We start from the raw sequence: 16,098 nt of genomic DNA, 5'->3' as shown, positions 1-16,098 counted from the left end.
TCTGCAGTTCTGGTAATGCGAATGAAGGGCCTGAGCAGACAAGCATAAAGAGCCGACTTTGGGGTAGAGTTGGGGTGTGACATCTGCACACCAGCCACCCTGCCACCACCCCCATGCCACTTCCATGACACCCAACTGCCAGATGGTAGGCAGCATCATGCTGCTTCTTAGGTACAGCTCTTACATGTGCTGTGCCGAAAAAGTGGTGAAAAGTGCCGCAGCAGCAGCTAGGCCACACTTTCTGCCTCTTTTAACTCCGGAGGGATGTTGCATGGTCTAACAGCTGCGGCATCCCTCCGGAGTTAAAATGGGTGCCTGCAGACTGCCATTTTCGGGCGGTCTGTACCGCGTCTAAGTTAACAGATAAGAAAAATAAGAAACAAAAAAGCAAAACAGGCTGCTTTGGAATAGTGAGGGGGGAGGGAGGACAAGGGGAGAGGAGGAGACTGTGATACCACATAACTGCTAATCTCACAACTGCAGCAGCCATGACGTTTTGCATTTGAAGAGTCCTGGGACTGCCGCACAATTGGGAGCAATTGGCAGGTTTCCCTGTCAATTAATCTATCATTTGTCTTCCCAGGACCATTTTATGGCCTAAATACCACTAGAGGCATAAGATCCTCTCTGATGTTGGAAGCTAAGCAGGGTCAGCTCTGGTTAGTAACTGGAGGGGAGAGCACCAATGAATACCAGGTGCTGTAGGCTATATTTAGCAGAAGGAACTAGTAAAGCCACCTCTGAATATTCTTTGGCTAAGAAAACCCTATGAAATTCATCATAAGTCATCATACGTCAACAGATGACTTGAAGTTACACAAACACATACAGAGACACACATTTAATATATAGATATTTTATGGTAGAATATTATACTTTATACTAACAGTAAAAAAACAAGAATTAGTCAACAAAGATTATTGTCAAACTTAGAATTTTGTCATTGTTCATTTATTTTAGTTATATTAAGCACGGGAGAACTTCGTTTTTAAAGGCAGTTAAAAAGCTGTGTATGATGTATGGACTAGGGATATAAATACTAATGTAAAGTCGAAGGCTTTCATGGCTGGCTTCCATAGTTTTTTGTGGGTTTTTTCGGGCTACGTGGCCATGTTCTAGAAGATTTTCTTCCTGTTTTTCGGGCTATGTGGCCATGTTCTAGATGATTTTCTTCCTAGGTAGAAAATCTTCTAGAACATGGCCACATAGCCCAAAAACCCCCACAAAAAACGATATAAATACTACATCCTTCATAGGAAAAGACACCGCAACCCCAGTTGAAAAAAGTGATCAGCTACCTCAGGATTTTCCACATCTCAGTGCCTGGAACTTAGGTCTATAGGAGAGGCTCAACTTTGTGTCCCACCAGTAGCAGAACTACATTGTGGGAAGAACAGGAGAGGGCCTTTTCTGTGATGGCACCCTAGTTGTGAAATGTGAACAATATTTGAAAAACATTAAAAAATCTTTTTATTTAGCCCAGTAGGGGGAAAAGTTTTGGAATAGGCTTTGCATTAGCTTCATCAGGCCCTGCTACTAATGTATTTAACTATCAGTTCATAACACTCTAGGAACAAACAAGAAGAAATACAATACGTTATCTAAAACATACTCCACATCGTGATCCTGGCTCTTTGATGGACTCTCAACATCTTCTGATGGGGCATCACTTTGGGATATAGTTTCCAGTTCTTCCCTTTTGTCATCCCTGTTGGCATCTGTTCTTTGACCATCCTTTTCCAGTCCCTCTGAACTTTCTTCAGACTCCTCCTTACCAAGTCCCAAAGTGTCACCCTTTGTATTCTGGGCACTTTGTTTATTACTTGTTTCTTTGGCATTTGCTTCTGCCTGGCTTTTTTCTGTGGTCTTCTGAAGAGGGCTTGTCCAGTGGCTTTCCTCTGCCTTTCCGTTTAACTCGTGACTAAGAGATTTGGAGGAAACTTTTTGAACAAAAAATGGACTGGCCTTCTCAGTGTTCTCTTTGTTGAGCTGATGGACTTTTCCTGTGTCATCAGATTCTTCTGGAACCAAAGAAAAAATACTAGTGAAAGAAGGACTCACATAGCCAGCATCATTTCAGTTACTTATAGAACAGCTACCTGCTTTTCCCTCTGGAAAACCAGGGACTTTCCAGAAAAACTATATCCATTACCTGAGTTTAGAGGCAAAGGCTCCTGTTGCATCTGGGGAAGCTGGTTGAAACTGGACATAAAAGTCCAGACTGCTAGCTACCAACCTGAACATCAAGCACTACATATCTCATATATGAGTAGAATAAATGAATCTATTAGCTAGTTGCATCAAGGACTTTTTATTATTATTTGTTTTACTTGGCTAACATGATCTAATCTAGTCTGTACTTTGTAACTCTTATGTGTGAGTGAAGAGAAGGTGTATGTAAAAAGACACCCTTTTGCAAGGGAGATTTCTTAATTAGAATAAAGCCTTTTTCCTTTAAAACTACAATACTTCTATCACTCACACTGTGTCATTTTGCTCCGTTTGTTATCTGACCAGTGTTGGGCGGGGGGGGGGGGGGGAGTCTATGCAGCCTCAGAGATGGAAATTAAGCCCAAAGCAACTTGCTACTGATTTGCTAGGTGAAAGGGGGGGTCAAATTATTAGTGGTGGCTGCATAATTTGTTTAGGTGGTCTCAGGGGGTCCCTTCAGCTCAGGCAGAGGCAGGAGGGGGACCCAAAAGAGCCTCAAAGAGCATGAGGGACATTTTGCCATGTTTTGTACCCTTCTTGGACCCATCTTAGGCCTAGTAGAGGCCATTTGTAAAGCAACAGAAAGTGACATGTGTTCACTTTCCAGTTTAGACTAAAGGGGGCTTCTCCTGCACCTAAAAGTGCCCCAAAATGCCCCCATGCCCCCTAAAGGGTATTTAGCGGTTTTTCGACAGAAAATTCTTTTTTATAACTTGATCCCTGTAGGGCTCTTGGGGCTACACAACCACCCTGTGGGCTGTATGTAGCCAGTCGGCTGTACTTTGTCCACCCCTAATCTAGTTAGACCTGTTGGTTTAGTGGGGCTCACTCCCAAGTGAATATAGGACTGGAAAGCCCAAATGTTACTGAAGAGAGATGAAAGAAGGGTGTGGGTTCAACAGTGAGTTTTTGTCCCCTGCAATGTATAGTTATATCCCCATACTATTGCTTATATGGACAGTCTACACGAGGGCTGGCCTGCTATTAGAAAGAATGAAGCAGCCCCCCAGCTGCCATAAAAAGGCAGCAAAGAGTTGTTAAATTTGATATTTTTGCATGTTTATTGCTTGAGGTGTGTAAAGCACTTGAAGGATTCTCTGCTTGCTATGCCAAAATAACTTACCTGCAATTTGACATAGGTGTGTAGCAAAATATCTTGGCCCAGTCTAACCACAAAAGTAGGTTCTTCAGCATTCTTATCAAAATACTGCTCAGAAGATAGTTGCATGTTGCTTCAAAAAAGTTCTAGAAGCTGGCACTACTCAGTGGCCAATTCATACTTAATATTTTGTACTTGAATACAGAACACGTGACAGTCCAACTTTGAATTCATTAACGTAAGGATGATTTGTTCATTCAACCACTCAGAATACATTCACATTTTTGTTCAAATTATAAATAAAAACTATTTGTCTACATTCATTCTCATCTAAATTATTGAACACACACACACACACATACATATATAGACACTTTTGAATTAATCTGACACAGTGCCTTTCGTATATACTACAAATTTCGTATATACTACAAATAAAGCCCTACATGGCTTGGGCCCGAGTTACTTGAGGGACCGCATCTCCCCATATAATCCACCCCGCACACTCAGAACAACCGAGAAGAACTTGCTGGAAATCCCACCTTCTAAATATGTTACTACATCCCAGATGGCCTTCTCAGTAGCGGCCTCACAAATCTGGAATGGTCTTCCCGAGGAGCTCCGCCTTATCACCCCCCTGGAAACATTTAAAAAGAGGCTTAAAACCTTCCTCTTCTGTCAAGCCTTCCCCTCCGGAAAATGAAATTGTGTATTTTGATCCCATCGACTCTCTGCCTCACCCTATTGAATGACTGTTTTAGATTTGTATAGTGTATATTGTGTTACTGGTTTTTATCTATTTTTATGATGTGTTTGTAACTGGTTTTAATTTTGTGTAAACTGCTTTGATCTTTTGGAAATGTGGTGTATAAATAAAATTTATTATTGTTATTATTAAATTTAAGAAGAAGAAAAAAAACAGTCCCTAAAACGTATTGTGTATACTTCCTTGCTTCATTGTAGACTGATAATAAAGTTATACTAAGACCTTCCTTGTAGTGAACAAAACAACCTCATCCACAGTGTGCGAACAAACAGATAATTTGCTGGGGATGATCTGTATAATTCTGTCTCAAACATTTAAATACTGATTGTGGAATTTTCTAATCTGGTAAGTGGCTGATCTGATTACAGGAATAAATAGAGACGGTGCTGGCACAAACAGTAGCTTGTAACAAAATGAACTGGTTTAGAGGTGTAGACTTGCCACAGGCCCCATGGGCAAGAGGCCAAGGTTGAGAAATTCCATCCCAAAATGCCCATGGTTAAAATTCCCCATCACCACCACATACACATACACATACACACTAGTTCCTGTCTCTAGGAGCAACACCGCATTAACAATGGCCCTGGTTTTAGTTAAGAAGTTGAAGACAAAGAAAACTAACCTGATGAATCAGGAGGTTTCTTCTTTTTTATTGTAGGTTTTGTTCCCTTTGCAGTCAGATACGACTTTTCCTATGAGAAGAAAAACAGACATTTTAGACTCAAGATTTCATAACCTATTTCCATTGTAAACATTTGTATTTCCTTCTCTAGACACAGATTTTTCTATAGCTTCTAATCAAAATTTGGCTCAGGCAACATCTTAAGTTATATTGGAATTTTATCACCATGAATGGAATTCTGTGATTTTGCAGCTGGAACATACTTCTCTGAACTGACAGGTATTCCTTTAAGGCAGGCATCCACGAATCTTCAGTCCCAAAAGAATAATGGCATCTGTTTATTTGATGGGAAGGTATGTGATGACTCCCACAAACTCATGCATTTGTGGTCTAACTGTGCCCAAGGACCATATTTATTATTTATTGTACTCCTCCTTATATGCCTCCTCAAGATAAGATTTGGTCAATATTTGCAACAGAATGTCTACTATGGAGCAGCCTATGAAACATCTGTCCCCTCCTTTCTGATATGGATAACCATGAGTTACATAAAGCTGATGCTTTTGCTGCAGTAGCACCAAAAATAATAAGTAAATTAGAAATTAATGTACTTTTAAAAATTAAACTAAATTGACAATGTTCACATAATCCTGATTATTTTATTAGCTGATTTGTCACAGTTTCACCCTCCCCTGTCTCCATCTGTTCTGTGATGACCAACCACTACAAGCAAAGAGCTAAATTCTATGCAAACTATGAAGTGTTTCACTGAAGTCAGCAAAGTACATTCGGCCCTTTTTATACACAGATTTTTTATACACGGATTCAAGCATCCAGGGTTTGAAAATGTTAAAAAAAAAGTATACATTTCAAATATCAAATGGATTTTCTATTTTTTATAAGGGCCACCATTTTGCTATGTCATTATATTTGATGGGACTTGAGCATCCACGGATTTTGTTATCCACAGGGGATCTTGGAACCAAACCCCAGTGTATAACAAGGGTCAGCTGTAACAACAAGCAGTAGCAGCAACAGACGAAAGAACAAAATTGAGTTTGAGACAGTCAGTTGCAATGTGAATTGGAAAGCATAAAGTAGGCTAGTTGCTTTAAAAACTATTATTAACCGCATAGTCCTATACATATCTACTCAAAAGTAAATTTCAGTGGGCTTTACTACAGACAACCAAAGGTCTGCCTGGTTCTTTGAAGCCAATATGTGAAACTGCAATCTTAGGCGGGTTACAGGCCGCCATTTAGGATGCGCTCCGCGCGTCCTAGGGTTAGGAAGGAGCGTGCTAGGGTTAGGAAGGGTCGCTCCTTCCTAACCGGCCCTGTTCTTAACATGCGCGGAGCGCATTCTAAATGGCAGCACCCATGCACATGGGTGCTGCCATTTTTAGGTCGTGGATGCTGTGCGTCCAGACGTGGTGCGGCGGAAGTGATGCAATGAGTGTGCGCCTCGCGCCTTGCGGCGCCACTTCTGAGGGCCAAAAAGGAGCGCCGTTTCGGCGCTCCTTTTTAGCTGCGGACGGAAGCCTCGCTGTCTGGCCGCTGGGGCTTACCACTGTAGCTAATGGCGGCGGCAGCAGACCGCCCGCTTTAGGGCGGTCTGTAACGCACCATAGCTTCCTTGTTCTTTTGAAACCCACAGTAACAGCTAGTGGCTTCCAAGTCAGGGCCATAAGCTACAGTCACACTGCAGTATCCAAATTACTTTATTTAGGAAACGTGCATCACAATATACTATTCTCTATATATTTGGGGTTTTGAGAACTTTTCTTAATTGTCCTTTTCATAATTAGAATATTCATGAATATTCTACACACATTACAATTCTTCAGCTAATGACCAAAAGAAGGTAATTTGGCTATAACAATAAGCTTTTTTCCAGACTTCTTAACATTTTTGTCAAATTTCAAATATATAACCATGATAGTTAGGTATTAAAAAAAGAATAACACTTTTTAAAAGGTATAATTTGCTGTTATAGAAGGATGATGACAAATATATCAGAGTTCTGAGTATATTCATATGTTATGTCTGGTATTTCTTTTTCTACCATTTACAATGTCACAGTGACACCTACAGAAAGGCAGAACAAATTAACTAACATTGCAAAACCTAGGTGCATCCAACATTTATTCACCGTATCTGTACATACAAAGATAGAATAAATACAGAAATGAAAGTGCCAGTCACTGAGACTAGAACTGTATGCTTAATAAAACCAATTGGATTTAACATGATTTGATTCTGAGTAAACATTTATAGGACCAAATTGCAAATCAAACATCTGACTGAAGCTGAATTCATGAGAGTCTTTGCTTGGAAATAAGTCGGAAATGACTTGAAGACACACAAACACACAAAAAAGAATGCATGGCTAAGCAATGCTGTCATCTAAATGTTGATGTGCAGGCACTCAGCTAGAGATATCAATCTTTCTAAATTTTGTTCTATGAATAATTTTACAATTTTTCTCATCACTGAGAAAATTGTTGAAAATAGAGCAGTTATTGAAAATTATTCACAGTTCAAGACTTATTTTCACACAACCCCAAATGCAAACAGGCCTTTCCTCACAGAGAAAAATTCATTTTCAGAGCAGAAAACAATATTTTCTGTACCAAAACAATACTTTTCCCCAGATAAAAAGTTTCCTGTATAGAAAACAGTAATGTCTTCAAAGAAAAATTATTTTCTGTTCAGAAAACACTGTTTTCTATATAATAAACTAATTTTGGGGATGGAAATACTCTTTCCTCCAGTATAAAATTGTGCATGTTTTATTCAGAATAAGCCTTGAACGGCAATGATTCTTGCCAGTCTAGGATTCTTCTCTTATGTGTTTCCTGAGATTTGAGAAAATCATATTTAACCATTTTTTAAATATTTTAAAAATATTCTTCACCCCAACTCATGACAGGCAACCTGCAAAGTAGAGCTTATGTATGTAAGTGGCAGGTAGCTGTATTGATCCATATAAAACAAACTAGTTCCAGCAGTCTTCACCTTCAGCTGAAGCAGTTATTTTGAAGCTAATGGGTCATAACTGCATATTAGAATCAAGGATAACACAACAATATTGCTTTTGCTGGGAAGATCCATCTTTCAGGTTGTGTGGTAGGAGGACTGCAATAATTTCAGAGATAATAAAGATGTTTGAAGGGGTTGCATGGCTGAGATGATTGTCCTTTCACACACACACACACACACACACATATATATATCTTCTAGTACTTTAATCCTAGCTCCAATACACCATTGTGACCAAGTCTGATCAGAATGTAGTCATTATGACATCTTACAGCTCTTCCAACTGCAGAAATAAATCAGATTGATACCACTTTAAGTGCTGTGTCTCCTTCCTGTGGAATCCTGGGATTTGCAGTTTGGTGAGGAATTCATCCTGGTCTGTCAGAGAGCTCTGGTGCCTCATCAAATTAAAAAATCTCAAGTCTTTTTAGGATAGAGACATGGAAGTTAAATTGATGGCAAACTGCTTTATTTCTGCAGTGTGGATGCACCCCTTTTTTCTGAAATATCATCTAAAAGATATCACATGTAGATAGTTTGCCCTGAGCCAAACTCATAGTTCTTTATACAACTACTACATGCAAGTACTTTGCCTTTGCCAAAGTGACTATAAATCTGTGAAATATCCATAGCTAGTCTGAAGATAAACAGTAGGCCCTTGGTATCTGCTGGGTTTTGGTTCCAGGTTCCCTCATGGATACCAAAATCCATGGCATACAATGGCATAGTAAAATGGTGTCCCTTATATAAAATGGCAAAATCAAGATTTGCTATTTGGAATTTATATATTTTTGAAGTCTTTTCAAGCCTTGGGTGGTTGAATCCATGGATAAGGAATCTGTGGATATGAAGGGCTTGCTGCATTTAAATTCTCGCCATCTCTGAAAGGATATAGTTCCAACTCAGGGTTTGTTGCTCACTTGCTGTTTGTGAACACTGCACTTTTGTTTAACCCAGGCTTCCCCAACGTTGGTCCCCATGCTGTTGCTGGAATACCATCATCCCCAATTGCCTATGTCCAGGGATAATGAGAATTGTAGCCCAGCAACACACTGGGGACCCAAGACTGGGAAAAGCTCCAATCTAACCCAGCAAAATATTTGCTTTTAATTACCACTTTCTCTTAAGCATCCAGATCACATTTTACTTGGCAGCAGCAGAGCAGGTTGCATTCAAAGAGGAATGGGTGTTGTACTGTGCTGAGCTGAACAGGGTCTTCTTTCTCTATGGTCTCTGGCGGCTCCTTCTAGAACATTTTTGACTAAATCCTTGCTAGGGCAATTTGTTCTTGGAGCTGCCCAGGCAGAAGAACTACCTTTAACTCTGCTCACAATGAGTTCCCTTTCTCAGCTGCCACAATCTGATTCCATGCTTGGGAGAACATGTTTGAAGATATATGTAATGAAAAAAGGCAGGAATTAGACATTAAGGCATCATGAGGCATATATATACTTTTAGTAACATTTTAAGATTCAGACTAATATTAAGTGGGAGAGTTTTATGAACACCTGACTCCTTTTATAAAAAGAAAGGTTGAATTCCTTCTTTATGCACCACCAGGAGTAACCTGGCAAAGTTTCTGATATTCAGCTTTCATTTTTTTTTTCATTCACCTAATAAAACCCTTTGATTTTCTTCCCATTGCCAGAAGCTCTATAATGAAGGTTTTCATAAAGCTGCCTGAAGCATTTACCCTTTATCATCCCATCAGGTTGAATCTGGTGCCAAATGGGACTGTTTGTTGGCTTCACTTCAACTGCACTTAACAGGGGAGATTATATATGGAATATATTATATATTACATATGGAAATTTGCATTTGCAAACACTATATTGCCTGCACATGAGTGTTTATATAGGGTCTGCCTCAAAAATACCCTAAGAGATTTATTAGGCTCAGATATCTCACTTCTCTGTCAATCCCTTTAATAGTTGTGGCTGAGATACTAATCTGAGTGATGATGCCAAGCACTTCAGTATGTCATTCCCAGCCAAACTAACATTGTGGATTGTGATATATGAGCACCAAAATGAGAGGGGCTTGTCTTTCCTAAGACCAAGCCATGTGCAACTATACCAAAGCACAAAAAGTAAGTACATACTTAGTTGCATACAATAATGCTCTTGAATTTAACCACTGTGCTGTGGGGGCACAATGGTTAAATGCCAGTACTGTAGCCATTCACTCACAAGCCACAAGCTTGTGAATTCAATACCAGGCAGGGACTCAGGGTCGACTCACCCTTGCATCCTTCCGAGGTCACTAAAATTAGTGCCTAGCTTGTTGTTAACTGTTTAGGGAGTGCTTAGTAAGTGCACTGATTAGTAGTACTGAAATGCACTTACTATTGCAATTGCTATTGCTAATATAACTAAAGTTGGACAATAAAAACACAAAAAGTAACCACATATGTTTCTATAAAAGGTGGCGAGATGTTCATATATAATTCGATGTTTTGGCCACTCCTAGAGAACACCAATTTTCTAATGATTTTGGAATGACTTTGGAATGCTTATTTTACAAATAAAATGGGTGATTTGTTTTTGCATGATGATTTGTGTTTTTGCATATTTTCAATGATTTTTTCCTTTTGATTCTTTTCATTCATTATTTTGCAAAAGTCAACAGATGCACACACACACACACACACACACACACACACACACACAACCTCCTCCCCTTCCCACAACTGCTGGTCTTTTCACTCTAATGCAGGGACAAAAACATCTTATGGAAGTTGACATTTTTTTTATTTTAATGAAGGGGTGCCTCATCAAATTGAGACATTCTTTGCTGTCAAGGCCAACAAAAAATGCAAATATTATTTACATCCCTATTATGTGAATCTCTAATCACTGATCTCATTGTATTTGAACATCTCTTAGTCTGTATTAAAGCCACTGAGAAGACAAAAATTACCACACATCTCCTCCCTCCCCAGTGGAATATATAACTCTACAACACAGGCCTCATTCAAATGAGTATTAACCATATTTTATGAAATGCACTCATTATTTGCATCTTGGTGTAAAAAATAAACAAATGTATATGTTTATGTTGTTGCTGTTGCTTATTATTATTATTTATTCAATACTTTGTTTCACAAAACATATGGTAAGCATTGTGGATAGTATCTATACCTCTAACCACAACATAGCGTTGAATATGGCTTAGATTTATCAGTAGCTCTGTTGAAAAAACACCATGTTTTCATTCCCTGTGGATTGGATGATGAGATTCTAATTGCCAATTGTACTCAGAACAACAGTAAATATCAGGCCTAACATGACAGGAAGTGTCAGCAAAAGCAATAGACAAGCCCAGCTGTAAGGTATAACCAAGAGTTCCTTCTGTTCCTTGTTCAACAAAACTTGAATTACAACCTGGTTACACTTAACATCATACAGATGCATGCTTAGCAAATCCAAATGATGTATCTTTCTAAAGAATAGTTAGACTGATTCTAGATTCTGTTGAAATATATACTTTTCTCTACATCAGGAATGGAAAAGTTATGGATCTCCAAATGGTGGTGAACTGTTGATCGTATCCGCCCTAGCTAACACAACAAAGAAAGAATATCTAAATACTCCAGAGCCCAGAAGCTTACACTCCTTGATTTTTGGAATTTCTGCAGCTGTAAAGGGACCAACCCATGCTGTTTGGTTGACCTTTTGGGTGATTCAGAAGTGATGTGTGTCACTTCTGGTCACATCTTTAGCAGACCATCCAACAACGACAGTCCTGATTAATCCTCAGTTGTCTCACTTTTTCATCTGCTTTTAAAATCTCCCATTTCTCTCTCATCCTCCTACTTTTCCTGTCTGAATGCACTGGCTGTTCTGTCTCCTCACTTTTGTCTTTCCGTCTTCAGACTAGGAAGCAAAGAAGAGAGCCAAGAGAGCAAAGGAAGCAGAATAGGAAGCAAAGAAGAGAGCCAAAAACAAAAAGGAGGAAGAAAGCAAAACTGGGAAGCTTCAGAGCATGTGAATAGGCTCTTACAGGGATTTGGACCCCATGAGATGCCCAGTAATGCCTACTTTTGACCAGACTTACTAAATGTACAGCATCATTAACAGTCTCTCCGACCTTCCCACACCCTAAGCTATTCATCATACCAAGACTTGGTATGCCTTTAAGTACATAATACAGACAAATAATGTTGGGATTAAAAGACAACACTCACAGAAATATTAGCCAAGGTTTACAATTTTATGTGTCTTTCATTTCATTGGAAGGGGAAAATATTATTTATTTTTAAAATAGTTAGAAGTCTTGACAAGGTGACTTGCAACACATATGAACTGCAAAATCATAGTTAAAAGATAAGTGTGTGCTTGTCTCCTGCTTAAATCATTGGGACTTTATTCTATATAAATCCAGCAGTTGTTGTTAACTGCCATCAAGTCAGTTTTGACTTATGGTACTCTATGAATAAGAGACCTCTAAGCCACCGTATCAACAACAGCCCTGCTTAGGTCTTGCAGACTCAGGGCTGTGGCTTCCTTGACTGTCTATCCATCTGGAATGTGGTCTTCCTCTTTCCCTACAGTAGTAGTACCTTCTATCAGATTAGGGCTGACTATTTTCACTGTCATGGCTTAACGTTATGGAGTTCTGGGAGTTGTAGTTTTGAGAGTTATTTAGCCTTCTCTGTCAGAGAGTTCTGGTGACACAACAAACTACAGTTCCAGCACTCAGCCACAGCAGTTAAAGAGGTGTCAAACTGGGTTATTTTTGCAGTGTAGATGCAGCCTAGCTGTAACTGTTAAATTATCTTCATAGGATAAGAACCTGGTATCTTCAAACAGCTTATAAGTTTCATGGCTTCATTAATTTGTATATGTAATTTTCCCCATTTAGTTATTTGTAATTGAGATAGTGCTTACAAAGGTACCCAGACGCATCAGGGAACCTTGGCCGAAATTACTGAAAGGAAACACTTAGCAAGCTGATGCCTTGCTGCTGACCAGACTCTCTTGGCCTTTATTGAATTACATATGTTTATTCCAGCCATGTTTTCTGTAACAAGGAAGTGAGGCTGTCTAAGGATAATGGTTTTGTAAAGTACCTTAGTTCAACAGTGGTAAATGGGACAGTAGCCAAGAGGGTGGATTACAAAGCAGCCAAGTTTTATCCACAATTTCTCTAAGCTACAAGCTTACTAGGATGGTGTGTCACTATTGTCTCAGTCCCAATTTGACTACTATGGAAATGGCGATGAAGATTCGCTCAGAGACATTTTAGTTTAGTGAGACAAAGGCCAGTATCCAATTGTAAATTCTGCTGCTTCTGTCAACAGATAATAGAAGAGCAACCTCATTCCCTCCTGCAGCCTCAAGTGTGTCCTAAAAAAACTTTTCAACTGGGCTGGGAAAGCCTTTTGGAATAGATTTTCAGAGCCTTGGAAGGCAGCAAGGGGGTGAGGAGGAAGTTCTATCCCTACAGGTAAAAACAGTGGAACCCAGCAGAAATATTGTACTGGATCCAAACCTATGTATGTAAAAGTTCTGGGAACCTTTCACACTACACAGTGATAGTGCAACAATCTATAGAATTTTGGGATTTAAAGTTTAGGAAAGGACATTTAGAATGCTCTACCAGAGAGCTCTAGTGCCTCACTAGACTACAAGTCCCAGGATCCCATAGGGATCTACCACAGCCCTGGTAGTTAAAAGTGGAATCACAGTGCTATAAATGTGGTAGGATGAAATGTCCTTTGGAACACTTTAAATCAGGGGTAGGCAACCTGCGGCCCGTGGGCCGGATGCGGCCCGGCGAGGCCTTGGGACCGGCCCCAGACCGGTCCTGCTGCCGATTGCCGCCGGGGCCTTTGGTGTCTCGCGCGAGGGGCATGGTGGGACAATTGTCTATAGAAGCCTCAGAAACATGCATTTATCTTAACATTTTTTAAAAAATCAGCAAATTTTTTCACGTGACCTCCATTTTTTATTTAAAAAGTGCCCTCCATTTGAAAATTTTGTCCTACATTTGTCCTGGTTTATTTATTTATTTAATTTTTAAAAAATTATTTATTTATTTATTTATTTATTGGCTTCGGCCCCCCAGTTGTCTGAGGGACAGCAACCTGGCTCCCGGCTCAAAAGGGTTGCCTACCCCTGCTTTAAATATACAAATATAGAGATACTTTAAGCATGCTGTACAAAGTGGTATTGTGATTATTACCTCTCAATTCAGGTAGTTATCTTTTAGTTATGTCACCCATTGGTTTAGGTCACCAGTTTAAAGCGATTCATTTCCCCCCACCTGCATTTCAGAATCCACCTGAAGATGAAATGGATCTAAAAATATCCCAAAGGCCCACCCATGGTTTAGGGTTTTGTGCAAATCAAACCATTAACTTGTAGTTAACTGTATTATTGTAATCATTGGCATCATCCAGCCCACACAAGCTTGTTGAAGAGACTTCATAACTGGTTCCTATAACAGTTAAATTTTAGCAATTTTCCAATAAGAAATTGGAATTGGACTGGGAATTCTGTAATAAGTTCTAATCAGTGCTTGGTTAGAACTCAGCTGTACTCAAATGGATGAAATTTTGTACAGGTAGGATAATTAGACATCTGCTGTAGTCGTGCTTTATAGAAGGAATGCACTGTGAATTAAAAGTTATGAGAAAGCCAGCAAGTATCATTAGTTGAGTATGACTTTTCACTGGTAACAAATTCTAATTTTGTGCATTCCCCCATCCCATGCATAACTGAATGCAAAGTAATGCCCAACGAGGTCAATACAGAAAAAGCATTAATTGCATGGCTGGGCTCACCTTCTCATTCCATTTGCTGAACAAGAGTTCTTTTTTGTCTGAGAATGTCTGCATCCTGAAAAGATTTCCAGATTTATCTTTTCTCAAATAGCCACCAACTCTAAGAAACTTACGAGAAGTTTCATTTCTGCGCATTAGGTCTGTGATGGTCGAAGTCTTTAATTTTTCTACCAAAGAGCCAACAAGCTGCTGTATGCCCAGCACAATGTGTTCCAGTCCATCAAGCCTTTTGGATTGTTGTTCTGCATTCTTACTCATATCAGAGAGCTTTTTGTTGATTTCTATGCACAATATGCTCACATCTGATTTTTCAGATGTTACAGTGGATACTCCAACTCCAGAGTTTTTCCCTTTTCCCTTCAAGAGTTCAATGTTTTCCCCCATTGAATAGATTTCCTGAGAAACACAGTCCAGCTTCTGAAGAACATTGTTTTGCATTGTCAACAATGTGTTTATTTTCTGATCCAAGGAAACAACCTTCACATCCAGCCCATTCATGTTTTCAGGGCAGCTGGTATCTTCTCTTGGTAATGGATATATAGGAGAGGGTTCCTCTTCATAAGTAGGATGCTGGTTCTTTAAAGCATTTGGGTCAAATATTTTGGCCAAGGAGTTTACCACAGATGAAGAAGATGTCTTCTTGCTGGAAGTAGTCATTGTGCCTGTTTACACAGATGCACTGTTAGTGGAAGAAAAGAACATCTTCTGAAATTTCTTCACCCAGTTTCCTAAGGGGCTGGATGGTCAGCTTACTAAATCCAGCTCAATTCATTCCTAAGGAGTCCCATAAGGTGAGGAAACAACCAGAATCGTTGGGAGGAAATATGATAAAATATAATGAAGGTCCAGGCAGACATTGCAGGACATCCTAAATGCAGTTGTACTCTGTGACGTCAGGTGTCAGAGGAGGGCAGAAGAAGTATTTGCACCCAAGGGGAATTTGACACCATAAAGGCTATGAGACATCTGAGAAACCAAAGAGGCAATAGACACTTTGGCAGCAGTGCGGCCACTTGTGAGAGATATGCATCTGGTATTCAATTGGATCCCACATCTGAACAAAATAGGAACTCCTAAAGGGGAAGCTAAATTTGGGTGCTTGAAATTTTTACAGCTTAATGCTAATTGTTTGGATTAAAGCACCAGTTGCTTAGCTAAAAAAAACAAGCCTTTTGTCCCCCATCCCAGAAGCATATTCTATGCAAACAGTCTGTAAGTTTGGAAAGCTATATACATGCATACAATGTCATAGATGTGTCAGGCTATTTTTCTCTCTAAGTTTAAGAATGATTACTAGCAACAACCAAGTGAAAACATGTTTTCTTTTTCCATTTATTTATTTATTTATTTATACATACACTGGTAGTTAACAAAATAAGAACTCCACACAAAGCAACTTTATCAAATCAATGTATAATGATGACAATGAAGAGAAGTATAGAACGATAACATAGTTTGTTATCATATATAGTTTGTTATCAGAAAAATTGACAGCTCCTTTTAGCCTTTCCTTCTGCAGCTGGCAGTTGACATTCTGGCACAGCAGTTAAAATCTTCTGAGTATGAAATAGC

The 16,098-nt window shown here is 39.3% G+C and overlaps 1 protein-coding gene across 6 annotated transcripts in view; it reads right to left on the bottom strand.

The window, feature by feature from the left end:
* LOC149316991 (uncharacterized) overlaps positions 1-16,098 on the bottom strand; it is a 124,064-nt gene that overhangs the window by 26,912 nt on the left and 81,054 nt on the right. For 3 of the 6 annotated variants that reach the window (XM_089516633.1, XM_089516634.1, XM_089516630.1), the window contains exons 3-4: positions 4,699-4,768; positions 1,613-2,021 (exon numbers count right to left, since the gene is read on the bottom strand). In XM_089516633.1, coding sequence (XP_089372759.1) covers positions 1,613-2,021; positions 4,699-4,768 — 479 coding nt within the window. Of the gene's footprint in view, positions 1-1,612; positions 2,022-4,698; positions 4,769-14,526; positions 15,294-16,098 lie in introns of those variants that run through there. The other 3 variants (XM_089516629.1, XM_089516628.1, XM_089516632.1) reach the window with 2 other exon arrangements.

The sequence above is a fragment of the Sceloporus occidentalis genome, unplaced genomic scaffold, assembly GCF_023333645.1.
Source record: "Sceloporus occidentalis isolate IW3139 unplaced genomic scaffold, rSceOcc1.0.p SCAF_3, whole genome shotgun sequence".
NCBI lineage: Eukaryota > Metazoa > Chordata > Lepidosauria > Squamata > Phrynosomatidae > Sceloporus > Sceloporus occidentalis.
The sequence above is the reverse complement of the archived record's forward strand: the minus strand, read 5'-3'. Positions and strand labels throughout refer to the sequence as shown.